This window comes from Heptranchias perlo, chromosome 41, assembly GCF_035084215.1.
Source record: "Heptranchias perlo isolate sHepPer1 chromosome 41, sHepPer1.hap1, whole genome shotgun sequence".
Taxonomy (NCBI): domain Eukaryota; kingdom Metazoa; phylum Chordata; class Chondrichthyes; order Hexanchiformes; family Hexanchidae; genus Heptranchias; species Heptranchias perlo.
The window spans coordinates 13116805-13132532 of record NC_090365.1 but is presented as its reverse complement, the minus strand read 5'-3'; the positions used below and the strand labels follow the sequence as shown (position 1 = coordinate 13132532).

The window sequence follows — 15728 nt, the reverse complement described above, 5'->3', positions numbered from 1 at the left end:
TCCTGTCATCATTTTATACACCTCAATTAAATCTCCCCTCAGCCTCCTTTGTTCCAAAGAAAACAACCCCAGCCTATCCAATCTTTCCTCATAGCTAAAATTCTCCAGCCCTGGCAACATCCTCGTAAATCTCCTCTGCACCCTCTCTAGTACAATCACATCTTTCCTGTAATGTGGTGACCAGAACTGTACACAGTACTCAAGCTGTGGCCTAACTAGTGTTTTATACAGTTCTAGCATAACCTCCCTGCTCTTATATTCTATGCCTCGGCTAATAAAGGGAAGTACCGTATGCCTTTTTAACCACCTTATCTACCTGTCCTGCTACCTTCAGGGATCTGTGGATATGCTCTCCAAGGTCCCTTTGTTCCTCTGCACATCTCAGTATCCTCCCATTTATTGTGTACTCCCTTAGCTTGTTTGGCCTTCCCCAAATGCATTACCTCACACTTCTCTGGATTGAATTCCATTTGCCACTTTTCTGCCTACTTGACCAGTGCATTGATACCTTCCTGCAGTCTACAGCTTTCCTCCTCACTATCAACCACAGCGCCAATTTTTCTTTCATCTGCAAACTCATTGATCAAGCCCCCCAAATTCAAGTCCAAATCATTAATATATACCACAAAAAGCAAGGGACCTAGTACTGAGATTTGCAGGACTCCACTGGAAACGGCCTTCCAGTTGCAAAAACACCCATCAACCATTACCCTTTGCTTCCTGCCGCTGAGCCAATTTTGGATCCAACTGTCCACTTTCCCTTGGATCCCATGGGCTTTTACTTTTTCGACCAGTCTGCCACGTGGGACCTTGTCAAAAGCCTTACTAAAATCCATGTACACTACATCAAACGCATTACCCTCATCGACCCTCCTTGTTACCTGCTCAAAATATTCAATCAAGTTAGTCAGACATGACCTTCCCTTAACAAATCCACGCTGAATATCCTTAATTAACCCGTGCCTTTCTAAATGACGATTTATGCTGTCCCTCAGCATCGATTCCAATAATTTGCCCACCACAGAGGTTAGACTGGCTGGCCTATAATTACTCAGTCTATCTTTCTCCCTTTTTAAAATAAGGGTACAACGTTAGCAGTCCTCCTATCCTCCGGCACCAAGCCTGTAGCCAGGGAGGATCGGAAAATGATGGTCAGAGCCTCCGTTATTTCCTCCCTTGCTTCTCAACAGCCTGGGATACATTTCACCCCTGGAGTGGGACTTGAACCCACAACCTTCTGACTTAGGAGGTGAGACTGAGCCACAGCTAAATGTTAAAACGATTTTTTTTTTAAAAAAACATGGACTTATCCATCGTGTGGTTGCAGTTTAAACTACTGAAAAGGCAGCTCCCAACTTCCAATTCTCTTCCCTCACGTTTAGTTCCATCTGTTCATGCTATTTCCTCCATCCACACAGCTGGACCAGTTTCACAACTGTCTGCATCAGGGAATGTCGCACTCGGAGACTCTCCAGGAGAGTGCTCGAGTGGGGAAGCAAGTTTAATTCTAATTCTATACTCAAGGCAGGACCATAACCCTTGACGGCCCATCTGTGACTGGGAACATGGTACGTGGGTAATTCCAGCTGTAACCTCATCACACAACTCAGTGATGCAGCAGGTGGGGATACTAAAAGTGTTATGCACCACACAATTGTCTATTCTTCCTCACATAAGCCCTTTTATCTTCTTACACCAAGTACCTTTTTAATCTACTTTAAATCTAGAATAGCACAAATACTATCTTAGCTATGATGGAAAGATTGGATGGACTGGCCATGTTGTCTTTGGAACGAGGGGGGGGCGGGGGGGCTGAGGGGAGATTTAATTGGAGGTATAGAAAATTATGACAGGACTAGATAGAGTGGATAGGGAGGACCTATTTCCCTTAGCAGAGGGGTCAGTGACCAGGGGGCATAGATTTAAAGTAATTGGTAGAAGGATTAGAGGGGAGCAAAGGAGAAATTTTTTCACCCAGACTGTGGTGGGGGTCTGGAACTCACTGCCTGAAAGGGTGGTAGAGACAGAAACCCTCATCGCATTTAAAAAGTACCTGGATGTGCACTTGAGATGCCGTAACCTACAGGGCTACAGACCAAGAGCTGGAAAGTGGGATTAGGCCGGATAGCTTTGGCCGGCACAGGCACAATGGGCCGATGTATTTCATAGAATCATAGAAATTTACAAGAATTTCTCATTCGCTATACTATTCACTTCTCCCCTGATCTCCCAATGCAGGTGTTTCAATGCAAAACAGCTATGCAATATCTATAATATTAAAAATCTCACATCTGCTGGCACTTCCTGTCTACATAACCTTACTTCCTATTGTCACTTGTGTTAACTTTTTCCATTATAATTTCCTATGTAAACATATCATGCCATAATTACACCCTCCCACCAGTGGGTGGTGCTGTAGCACCTCAGTTTCACATCTCCCAACTCCTCAGCCAAACTCCTACACTCCAATCAACTCAAATTCTCTGCTTGCCAAATTGACATCAGTTTTGCTACTTAAAATACAAAAATTGTTACATTGATTTTTTATAAAGACAGAATGCATGACTTTAAAACAAGCATCTGCACGCCATGGTCTAATTAGTCCTCTAGCCCCACTTTACCTGAAGATCACTTGTTCTCGATAGCCAAATTGCCTCCTTCTGTGCTGTAATTTCTATTATTTGGTGTTACATGTATACTGTTATCTATAAAATATACACAAACAGTTTTGTAAAAAGGTTGATAGATTTTCCTTTAATAAAAACCCATACAGAAGAAAATGGTGCTGTTAATCTGTTACATACACAAGAGCAGAATAGCAATTTTAAATCCATTTATTCACCCCACAAATCTCACTGTTTGCTCTGTTACACCATGGCAGGTACAACGGTCACCCATTGACCAACAAGACCTCAGCATTAAAAAAAAAAGGATGACTTTCCTCACAAAATGAGTTTTTGGCAATACAGCAATGGGGACTTGCTGTTCCTCGTTCAACAATCAGCAAGAAGATCCCCACTTCATGGTTGAGGGTTTGAACCCCTGCAGCACTCACCCCTCCCAACCCATGAGCCCCACACTTTGGCAATTCTCCAAATCCCGACACTAGAAGGAATATTTCGCCATCAACGAGCCACACCCCTCGGGGCAGGAGAAAGCATAGTCCATCTCAGCGGCCAAAAGGGTCAGTTGGCCAAATACGCTCAACAACTTCTGGGATTCTACCTGGAGCCCGGTTGGGGGAGGGGGAAGAACCCATCATTGGACAATAGTACCAATCACAACTGACGAAGATGCAAGAGATTGTCTTCATAACTTTCAGACAAAAGTAGAACTTGAGATTGAAAATGTAGACAGAGATGAAGTATGGGTTTTCATATTGAAGATACAATTGAGAGAAAACTTCTCACCCAAATTGTATTATCAGAAAGCCGTCGATGGCATCGGGCGGTCAGACCTCAGGTGCAATCCAAGTGTGTGAAAAGGAAGGAGAAAGAAACGGAGCAAACTGATCAGCTCCACATTGGATGGGTCCCTGTAGACCACAAACTAGAAGGGCTGTAGCCCAGCCTGGCCGAGGGCACATCCTAAAGAAAAAAACCCCAACACTGTCTGAAGGAAATGCATTTTCAACACGCCAATTTAGGACCATTTCCACAAGCACCCGATTTGTCGTTCCCTCACCCAACATTTTCTCAAGGCTCACGTTTTGTGCAACGGGAGAGGCTGCGTAGAACTCAGGGGATGAAATACTGACCACTGGTTCTGTGGGATCATAAATAAATTTATGTTTTATACATTAGAAATAAACCAGGATGATCCAAGAGCATTCAGAGAGGTGAATGTAGTCAAAGATCAGGTGTAGGTGAATGACAGCAGTTAAAACCCCTTTTACGACCCCCACAAAAAAGTACGAAGCACAGGATTGCAGAAATGAACTTGGCCTTTCCAAAGCTCCAATTATTGGCAGAAACCTGGCCTCAAAACACTTGCCCTCTTCTCTTTCATTAATGTTCCTTGGAGCACAACATTTTAAAATGGTGTCCCCACCAGATCAAACAATCAAGAGATGGAGCGATGCTTCGAGAGTCTGGCTTCCCACCGTTGGCCGGCGCGGACACGATGGGCCGAAGGGCCTCTATCCGTGCTGTATAACTCTATGACTCTAAGATAGGGACAATATGACAACGAATATTCAAGTATGTGAAATGGATCTTAATCTACAGCTTCAAATGGGACAGCGACCTTAGAGTTGTTTAAAGGAGACGTCTTTTAGGCACACATAATTTTGCGGGGGCAAAGTTTGGTCTCACAGACTCCTCAAATTTCCCTCTTTCCCCCCCCTCTCTCTCTCTCTCTCTCTCTCTCTCCTCTTCCCCCACTCCCCCCCAAGTTTGCGAGATTCTCCCATTTTCAAACAAACGAAGAGCAAAGTAAAAAAAAAATGCTGGGAATCGGAAAAAGGAAATGTAAAAATAAGAACACTCAAGCTGGTTAACCAGAATCTGTGGAGATAACGAAGGGTTAACCTCAATCAGAACTGCTGACCCGGTCTGAGCAATTCCAGTCTTTTTTTTTTTAAATTTCCCATTTTCAAAGCTCCTTCTACCGAAGGGCGTTTCCCTCAAACACATCCGAGCCTTTTTTTTGGGTAGTCGCAGCTATCGGGAAGGAAGCGGTGTGGAATTTGGAAACGATAAGGATTTGGCCGCCATTGAAGAATTAATGACGTTTCCAACAAGCCAAGTTCGCAGAAATCTCAGTAACTATAAAAAGCCAACATGCAGAAAAATATATTTTTTGCTCCCTCCCTCTCAGCCAGACAAAGGAACTGTTAAGTTTTTCTTTTGTTCTCCAGCTATCTGTTAGAGCAGGGACGAGAGTTTCAGTTCTCTTCGATGGGCTGATGCAGGCGGGTGCTTTAGGAGTACATGGTGAGCTGCAGCCACTGCAACAGAGAGAGGGAGAAGGTTATTAGCCACCATCTTCTATTTGTGACACCTGCAGTGCCCCCTTTCTTCATTCACTGTATAAGGCAGACTATAGACATACTTGCCAGCAATTTGCATTTATATAGCGCCTTTAACGTAGTAAAATGTCCCAAGGAGCTTCACAGGAGCGTAATCAAACAAAATTTGATACCGAGCCACTTAAGGAGATATTAGGACAGGTGACCAAAAGCTTGGTCAAAGAGGTAGGTTTTAAAGGAGCGTCTTAAAAGGTGCACGGTTCATACTCCTGTGACTCGGCCAACGTTGTCTACCTCATACGTTGCAGGAAAGGATGCCCCAGAGCATGGTACATTGGCGAGACCATGCAGACGCTGTGACAACGGATGAACGGACACCGCGCAACAATCGCCAGACAGGAGGGTTCCCTCCCAGTTGGGGAACACTTCGGCAGTCAGGGACATTCAGCCACCGACCTTCGGGTAAGCGTACTCCAAGGCGGCCTTCAAGACACATGACAACGCAAAATCGTCGAGCAGAAATTGATAGCCAAGTTCCGCACCCATGAGGACGGCCTCAACCGGGATCTTGGGTTCATGTCACGCTACACGTAAGCCCACCAGCGAACAAAAGCTATCTGTTTTTAATATAACGGGTCATTTGCTGGCTTTCTCTGCCTTCCAGATGTTTCTGCCCCTCTTTTTTTTTTTCTGTTTGTTTTTTTTTGTTGACTGTATATTCGGGGGCTCTGTAGGTAACACCTCTCTGTCTGAACACGGTGATTGCCTTGGCAACGGGCAGTTGCAAAGACTGTCTGTAATCACCATGTATTGTTCTGTGATTTATAAATGCGTAGGCTTCGAGGAGTTCCTGACATTTACCTGAGGAAGGAGGAAGCCTCCGAAAGCTTGTAAATTTCAAATAAAATCGTTGGACTATAACTTGGTGTTGTAAAATTGTTTGCAATTAAAAAAGGAGAGGTAGAGAGGTTTAGAGAGGGAATTCCAGAGCTCAAGGCCAAGGTAGCTGAAGGCACGGCCGCCAATGGTGAAAATTGGGGATGGGCAAGAGGTCAGAATTGGAGGAGCTCAGAGTTCTCGGAGGGTTGGAAGAGGTTGCAGAGATAAGGAGACCATAGAGGGATTTGAAAACAAGGATGAGAATTTTAAAATCGAGGCATTGCCGGACCAGGAGCCAATGTAGGTTGCGGTAGTGTAGTGGTTGTGTTACTGGACAATAAACCAGAGGCCTGAACTAAAAATTCTGAGAACGCAAGTTCAAATCCTACCACGATAGTTTGACAATTTGAATTCAGTTTAAAATAAATCTGGAAATTAAAATTTAAAAAAAGCCAGCATCAGTAAATGATAGTCATAAAAACCCAACTGGTTCACTAATGCCCTTTAGGGAAGGAAACTGCCATCCTTACCCGGTCTGGGCCTATATGTGACTCCAGTCCCACACTAATGTGGTTGACTCTTGAAGTGGCCCAGCAAACCACTCAGTGTATCCAGGGCAACTAGGGATGGGCAATAAATGTCAGCCTTGCCCAGCGAGGTCCACATCCAGAGGAAGAATAAATGAATGGAAAAAAAACTCTCACCCCCAAGCAGAGCAACACAGCATCCTCCTCTCTCCACACTTTCATGGGAAGTCCTAGTTTTGGTCAGCCAGGTTTCCAGCAGTTGGAGAAACCCATCATCACGTTTGAGCCTCCAAACTGAGCTACCAAGACCGACCATTAGAGTTTGTTTGACAATGTGGAACGCACACTCCCCCTACAGGGAGGCTTCCAGCTTACTCTTCTTTCCAGTTTGATAGAACCAAAAAGAATAAGAAGCCTTTAAATGCGTGCAGGGATACCAAAGATCACAACTCACTGATAGGACAGGAATCGGACCAGTCAAATTCAGCTCAAGTGGGGATGAAGTAGCTTCTTCAATGGAGGCACTGAAAGCTCAAACTCAAAGTAGCTCATTAAAGAGCGGTCACAGTCGAGAGTGGCCCTTAGAAATGCTACACTTGATTGACCCACATTCTCTTTGGCTCCTTAAGTGACTGTACAGGCCACCCAACATGCATGGGCTCAGCCAGGATCTCACACCAGGTTTACAGAACACACAACACAGCTCCCAAAGACAAGGTAAAACCGGTCTCGGGGAGGAGGAGAACCCTGCTTGAATTGCAATGCAGTAAGGGACGATCTCCTTAAACCTACCTCCACTATGTTAACTTTGATGGAGCCATTGTTGTCTTTATCCAAAGCTTTGAACGATCCTGCAAGTGAAACAGAACACAAGTGAATCCCAAACAGCTCAACAACTTGCATTGATATAGCGCCTTTAACGTAGTAAAACGTCCCAAGGCGCTACACAGGAGCGATTATCAAACAAAATGACACCGAGCCACACAGGAGATATTAAAACAGATGACCAAAAACTTGGTCAAAGAGGTAGGTTTTAAGGAGCGTCTTAAAGGAGGAGAGAGAGGTAGCGAGGCAGAGGGGTTTAGGGAGGGAATTCCAGAGCTCAGGGCCTAGGCAGCTGAAGGCACGGCCGCCAATGGTGGAGCGATGAAAATCGGGGCCAGAATTGGAGGAGCGCAGAGATCTCAGAGGATTGTAGGACTGACTGGAGGAGGGGCAAGGCCATGGAGGAAATTGAAAACAAGGATGAGAATTTTAAATTCAAAGTGTTGCTGGACTGGGAGCCGAAGTAAGTCAGCGAGCACAGGGGTGATGGGTGAACGGGACTTGGTGCGAGTTAGAATATGGGCAGCAGAGTTTTGGATGAGCTGGAGTTTACTTTTCACTTTAAATAATTGGTCTGTTCACAGGTTTCTAAACCTAAAGGCAACAGTGATTAAAAACTTTGTTAGACTGCTAGATTGGAGAGGGAGACTAAAAAGAATTGAGTTTTCAATGAATAGTCTAGTTAAAATCTTATGAAGCAATAATCTGGAATGCGCTGCCTGAAAAGATGGTGGAAGCAGATTCAATAGTAACTCTCAAAAGGGAATTGGATAAATACTTGAAAAGGAAAAATTTGCAGGTCTATGGGGAAAGTGCAGGGTAGTGAGACCAATTAAATAGCTCTTTCAAAGAGCCAGCACAGGCACAATGGGCTGAATGGCCTCCTTCTATGTTGTATCATTCTATGACTGAACACAGCAACTCACACTGATGACGTTCAGTAATGTTTTAACAGTTTTGTTCTGGCATTTTCCTCCCCTCCAACCAAATTTACACAAGATTTTTTTTTTTAAATCGCAATTTGAGGTTGCAATTAAGAGTACAGCTCACTGCAGAACAACGTGCCTTTTTAACCACACACTGCCAGTCTACCAGCCATCTCCAGTAAATTGCACAAAACCCAAGGCCAGATGTGCAGCAGAGACTTGGCCATTAAGCACGCACAACTCATTCCCATTTTGGGAATCGCATAGTATGGATCTCAATCAGCTTCTACAAGACTCCATAGACGGGCAGCATCTGCCCAGCTGTTTTCCCCACAGTCTAGACTGTGTGTCCAACCTTCAGCCCATGAGCTACATGGCGATCCCTGAACCCTGGCACCCTTTGAACAGGCAACCGAGTCCTCTTTTGTACTTGTATTTTGGTTTGTTTTACTTCAGGCTCCATGGTAATCAGCAACAGCCCAACAGTTTCAATACTGCTCCCCTACACAATCCAAAGACAAATTCACAAGTCATATTCCTAGCAGATTTGTCCAGTGCCCATAATTGCCAGACTTTCTTAAACAGGCACGAGGACTATATACACACACAAGGCCTTGGAGAGGGTGCAGAGGAGATTTACTAGAATGGTACCAGGGATGAGGGACTTCAGTTATGTGGAGAGACTGGAGAAGCTGGGGTTGTTCTCCTTAGAGCAGAGAAGGTTACGGGGAGATTTATTAGAGGTGTTCAAAATTACAATGGGTTTTGATAGAGTAGATAGGGAGAAACTATTTCCACCGGCAGGAGGGTCAGTAACTGGAGGACACATTTAAGATTATTGGCAAAAGAAAAAGATGAAATTTTTTCTTTAAAAAACTCAGCAAGCTATGATGATCTGGAATGCGCTGCCTGAAAGGGTGGTGGAAGCAGATTCAAAAGGAAGTTGGCTATATAATTGAAAGTGAAAAATTTGCAGGATTACGAGGAGAGTGGGACTAATTGGTTAGCTTTTTCCAAAGAGCTGGCACAGCCACAATGGGCCGAATGGCCTCCTTCTGTGCTGTAAGATTCACAGCACCTGTCAACACTGCTGCAGTGGTCACAGGGCAATGCAAACACAAATCAAAAAAGTTGCAACAGAATCCCTCTTCACTTACTGAGCATCGCATCCAATCGGACCAGGCAGGCAATGTAGTTATCAAAGTCCATGTCACCAGATTCATTGGCATATCGGCGATACAGCAACCGGTAAAGCTCATCGTTCAGGGGATATCCTGAGGGAGAGACAAGTAGAGAAGATTAAATCACAGGGACTTCCTCAAACCCTGGCCTGCCCCCAAGGTGGAATGCTACATGCATCCAGTGCAGTGTTACAACTTGCAGTCATGTTATACAAGATACTTCTAAACTAGACAGAGTGGAAAAAGTACAACACACATAACAATAACTTGCATTTATATAGTACCTTTAACGTCGTAAAACATTCCAAGGTGCTTCACAGGAGTGATTATCAATCAAAATTTGACACCGAGCCACATAAGGGGATATTAGGACAGGTGACCAAAAGCATGGACAAAGATAGGTTTTAAGGAGTGTCTTAAAAGGAGAGAGAGGTGGAGAGGTTTAGAGAAGGAATTCCAGAACTTAGAGCTCTGATCAGACTTCACTATTTCTAGTTCTCTTCTGCTGCTCTGGGCCGGGGTACGCTGCTCCGGGCCGGGGTACGCTGCTCCGGGCCGGGGTACGCTGCTCCGGGCCGGGGTACGCTGCTCCGGGCCACCAGCCTCCTAAACCTCTACCCAAGTGGCCATTCTTCATTTGCAAGTTGACAGAGGTCAGTCAGATATTTGAGACGCACAGCTGTATTCAATCATCACCTGACCCTACACAAGCACCCTTTCCAATAGTAGTCACTGGACAGCAAATCGGGGACAAGAACCTTGGGTAACTCCTTTCCTCTCCCCCCAAACAACTCTCAAGGCAACACCAAACAACTGATAACACTCCAAGATCACGTAACTCAGTGTAGACCAGGATTCCTGGTGTGTACAGCTTTTTAAAAATTCATTCTCGGGATCTGGGCATCGCTGGCAATCATTTATTGGCCATCCCTAGTTGCCCTCGAGAAGATGGTGGTGAGCCGCCTTCTTGAACTGTTGTAGTCCGTGTGATGAAGGTGCTCCCACAGTGCTGTTAGGGAGGGAGTTCCAGGATTTTGACCCAGCGATGATGGAGAAACAGCTGATATATGTCCAAGTGGGAAGGTGTGACTTGGAGGGGAATCTAGAGGCGATGGTGTTCCCATGCACCTGCTGCCCTTGTCCTATTAGCTGGTGGAGGTCGCGGGTTTGGGAGGTACTGTGGAAGAAGCCTGGGCAAGCTTGGTGCTATAACAGCAGCGATGGTCATTGGGGAAGCTTTTAATATTCATTTATTAAAAGAATAATGATATCTATTACAAACACCAATGTGCACCTTGAGGGCACAGAGGACACGAGTAAATCAAGATAGTTTTCGAAGCAATATATTGTCTCGCAAAATCTATTGGGATTGCTTTGAGGCAATTAAGTTAGCAGAGGAGAACTATCCATTGGATAATGCCTGGATTTTCAGAAAGCATTCAATAAGGTTCCATTTATGAGACTTTTAAAGGATTATGGTGCGCGGAAATAATAAACTAGAATGGAGGGTAGAGGGTGTTTTTGCAATTGAAAGATGGTAATAAATGGAAAAGGTTTTCTGTCTGCCAGAAATAAATCTAGTGGACTTCTGCTAGAGGGTTTTTCCAAAGTAGGACATATCTGATTATTATAAAGTCTGTTGATATTAATTGCATGGCCAAGAGGCTGGTGCAATGGAAGTGATGGGAACAGAGACAGATTGTATGTGGATGGATTAGAAATGGCCCATGGATATATTACATTATTTATTACAGAGTCTACAGCTATTCGGCCCATTCGGTCTATGCCAGCGTTTATGCTCCACACAAGCCTCCTCCCACCCCTCTTCATCGAACCCTATCCTTCTATTCCTTTCTCCCTCATGTACTTATCTAGCTGCCCCTTAAATGCAGCTATGCTACTCACCTCAACTACTAGTGGTAGCAAATTCCACATTCTTGCCGATCTTTGGGTAAAGAAGTTTCTCCTGAATTCTCTATTGGATTTATTAGTGTAACGGTGAGAGAGTAGAAAAGGTACACAACAGATGGGTCTTCATTAACTAAAGATAGAAAGGATTCCACTCTGGCCCTACAGCGAGTCAATGTGAAACCACTGGCAGGAGGGTCAGTGACCAGAGGACACAGATTTAAGGTCATTAGCAAAAGAACCAGAGGGGAGATAAGATTTTTTTTTTTAACGCAGTGAGTTATGATCTGGAATACACTTACTGAAAGGGCGGTGGAAGCAGATTCAATAGTAACTTTCAAAAGGGAATTGGATAAATACTTGAAGGGGAAAAAAAATGCAGGGCTATGGAGAAAGAGCAGGGGAGTGGGACTAATTGGATAGCTCTTTCAAAGATTCTATGATCAATAAGGCCAAAGAGTTTGGGAATTCGATCGAATGAGAATCCATGAGAAATACTTCATTTCATTGGAATTCCTGGTTTTGAGTAGGTAGATGTTTATCTGGAGTCAATGATCATATAACAAATTAAAATGGGGCCAGTGTGGTATGGAGGTGGGAGACAGGGATTTATGTCCCCAGGTCCCACATATGGCAAGTATCCAATTTAAGTCATGCCATCGCAGGCAAGGCAAGCACTTAAGCTCTGACCGAGGGCTATACCCGAAACATTAACCTTCTTCCTTTCTTTACCAATGCTGCCTGACCTGCTGAGTGTTTCCAGCAATTCCTTGGTTTGTGTCTCCGATGTTTTATTTTTTTTTTTGCAGGCAAGCAGTGAGATGTAGGCTGCCATTTAGTGATTGGTGGTAGAACTGCATTGGCAATAGTTGGGAAGGTCACCTCACTGAATGATACAGCACAGAAGGCAGCCATTCGGCCCATCGTGACTGTGCGGCTCTTTGAAAGGTGTCCAATTAGTCCCACTCCCCATGCTCTTTCCTGTCACATGTTACTTCAGCCAAGAATGGTACAGAAGAGGAAATACCACCATTAAATAATTATGGAAAATAAATTGTTGGGGGAATTACATAGAATTTACAGCACAAACAGGCCATTCAGCTCAACTGGTCGATGCTAGTGTTTATCCTCCACACAAACCTCCTCCCATTCTATTTACTTCATCTCACCCACTCGATATCCTTCTATTCCTTTCTCCCTCATGTACTTATCGAACTTTCCCTTATATGCAATTCGCCTCAATTACTCCATGTGGTAGCAAGTTCCACATTCTAACCACTCCCTGCGCAAAGAAGTTTCTCCTGAATTCCTTGTTGGATTTATCAGTGATTAGCTTATATTTATGGCCCCTAGTTTTGGACTCCCCACAAGTGGAAATATCAACTGAGTCTACCCTGTTGAACCCCATCATAATTTTAAAGACCTCTATTAAGTCACCCCTCAGCCTTCTCTTTTCTAGAGAAAAGAGTGCGAGCCTGTTTAGAAAAGGGAAACAGATTGGGAAAGACTAGAAAACTAGTTGGGTTACATCCTTTGCCATATTACAGGGGCACGTGTTGAAAATGCTGCCAAGTATTCACTTGGTTCTCCCCTCCCCCCTCTCCCCCCCGGTCAGTTATATTGCACATCTCACCTGCTGCTTCGAATGCCCCAGGCAGCTCCTGGCTGTTAATTGTTCCCGATTTGTCAGCATCGAATCTTTTGTAGATAGCCTGTGGGAGGTGAATTATCCAGTTAGATCAAACACCACAAATTGCCAGAGTGTCTACTGCCAGGGCACCAGTGGCACAGGACAATACAGGGCACAGTCTCTCTACATTATTCACCCTAAACCATACCTCGTCCCAAGTCTCTGCTCTTCATCTACAAGTTTAGACAACAAGTAGTGTAGGGTCTTTGATTAGGAAATATATCACACACTTACTTTTCAGCAGGGGTCAGTGGATCATTAATCAGGAGCAGACAGCTGGATATATTCCTTCCTTTTCCTCCCCCCCCTCCACCATCCCTAAAATAGCCCAGAACCATTGACTAATGTTAGTCGCACAAGTGCTTCCCAGGCTGAAATCAGCTAAGCTCGCAGTTAGTTAATAACTCGCTCGTTGGTTAATAACTTTGGGTAATTGTCAGAGACAAATATGGAAAGGGTTAATCGGGGACACTACAGCAAACTTGATTGATTCTCCAGAGACACCCATTAAGTGTAGTATTGCTATTTAGAGTATTGCGTTCAGTTCTGGGCACCGCACCTCAGGAAGGATATATTGGCCTTGCAGCCCCAGCCTGTTCAGAAAGGGGAAATAGATTAGGAAAAAGACAGGAATTAAATGACTAGAAAAGCAATTAGGTTACATCCTTTGCCGTATTATAGGGGTAAGTGTTGGAAATGCTGCAAAGTATTCACTTGGTTCCTCCTCCCCTTCCCCCACTCTGTCCTGTAGACCAATTGGTCCATTCCATTATACTGCACATCTCAATGATACCGGGGCTAAAAGGGTTAAATTATGAGGACAGGTTGCATAGACTCGGCTTGTATTCCCTTAGTATAGAAGATTAAGGGGTGATCTAATTGAGGTGTTTAAGATGATTTAAGGATTTGATAGAGTAGATAGAGAGAAACTATTTCCTCTGGTGGGAGAGTCCAGATCAAGGGGCATAACCTTAAAATTGGAGCTAGGCCATCGAGGGGTGATGTCAGGAAGCATTTCTTCACACAAAGGGGAGTGGAAATCTGGAACTCTCTCCCCCAAAAAGCTGTTGAGGCTGGAGGTCAATTGAAAATGTCAAAACTGAGATTGATCGATTTTTATTGGGCAAGAGCATTATGGGATATAGAACCAAGGCCGGTAAATGGAGTTAAGATACAGATCAGCCATGATCTAATTAAATGGCAGAACAGGCTCGAGGGGCTGAATGGCCTCCTCCTGTTGCTATGCTTTTTTGTAACTGTTGCGAAATGTTAATTTTTCATAATGTAGCTTTAAACCCAACTATTTCAAAATATTGACCGGCTGGAATATTCGGAGAGATGGCACCACGTGGGGAAGAAGCCTGTGAGGACAAAGATAGCAAGCCGATAACCTCGTGGGAAATGATGAGGTTGGACGTATGAAAGGGGTCAGTGGACCAGCAAGTTGCATGACCCCCAAAGTCGAATAGTTATCAGAAAGGGAAGAGAATACGCTGGGTGAAAGGTAGTTGATGTACTGGTATTGATTACAAGGACACCAGTGTATTAAGTCAGCAATTGGGGCGCTATCTCTCCAAACAAATAAAGGTTCACGTAAAGGCTGGGAAACAACAGGGATTTGCAGCAGAGCTGTCCCAGAGCAGTGATTAAAAAGGGTATAAGGGAGAAGGTCTACACCTAGATAGGGAGCTACGACGAGCCCTCCGCACAAGGAACCTCATTGAGCATAGTTCCAAGGTCAGAGATAATCGCCGTAAACTGTTGGTATGGTTGCCCCATGGGGTTGTTGGGGGGAAATGTAGTGCGATGTTTTACTGCTAGGTCATGTTGCAGCTTTGCTGATATACTTGAAGTCTGTCTTCAATAAGGATTAAAGTGAATTTCATTTTATACATTAGCAGTGGTGTCTGATTCGACAGGTCGGAACCCAAATTATATTTAGAGACTCGGTAATTCATTTGAACAAATGAACATGGGACTTTCTGGTCCGTGTGGCTTAGTGACATTACCCACTGGGGCTTCGAGCTACAGCACAAGATGTGAGATAGAAGGATCGGCAGTCTCCGAGGGATCAACAGTAGAACTCCTTCACCAGGAACTTAGCTATGTAAGGCTTGTGGTTGACAACGTCTGAAACTTATTAACCTGCACAGTCATCAACGCACCCATCGACCAAGAACTTGTACTGCCTTCACTGGAGGCACAGTGACCCTCGAGTAAGAGGGACTTACTACTACCACCCATTAGGTCATCTGGGCAGCTACACAGTCAGACACTTACTGGGACATCTTTTTTAATACTCCATTAGCCTTGTATACTTTCCAACATTCAGGTGAGGTTTATGGTTAGAATACGACTTTGCTGCTATAGTCCCAGTGTGGCCAAATCTACCCCAAGGTAGAATCAGGGCACATTCAGCACCAGGGAAGCAATTCCCCAATGTAAACTGAGCCATATATAGACACAGGTATATGCCCTTGGTTACACACAATTATGTGCATCCTGCTCCGATACATGCAACATACCTGCCACTTCTTAATCTTGTCCCAAAGGTACTTAAATTCTTCAAATCCCAGCTTCCCAGTGCTGTCGGCCTAAATCACTTGGTTAAGGCACAGTAACCAACTCAATTAAACACACCATCACTAAGCATCACCTTTTTACCCAACCAGAAGGTTTAAACAGGCCCCGATGTGAGATTCTCCCGGACTTCAATACAAACGCAAACATACTTTTTTTAAATAAAGCCAGCCCACCCCTTCAGCGCTCAATCCTCCCCAGTCAGCAGCTCAAGGAGCAGCAGATTCCTCCAACGGTCTCTCG

General features: G+C 44.5%; 1 protein-coding gene across 1 annotated transcript in view; it reads right to left on the bottom strand.

Moving 5' to 3' along the window:
- Positions 1-2726: 2726 nt before the first annotated feature.
- Positions 2727-15728, bottom strand: part of capns1b (calpain, small subunit 1 b) — a 29803-nt gene continuing 16801 nt past the window's right edge. The window contains exons 7-11 of the mRNA XM_067975132.1: positions 15431-15499; positions 12849-12927; positions 9284-9400; positions 7168-7226; positions 2727-4948 (exon numbers count right to left, since the gene is read on the bottom strand). Coding sequence (XP_067831233.1) covers positions 4922-4948; positions 7168-7226; positions 9284-9400; positions 12849-12927; positions 15431-15499 — 351 coding nt within the window. The 3' untranslated portion in view covers positions 2727-4921. The remainder of the gene's footprint in view (positions 4949-7167; positions 7227-9283; positions 9401-12848; positions 12928-15430; positions 15500-15728) is intronic.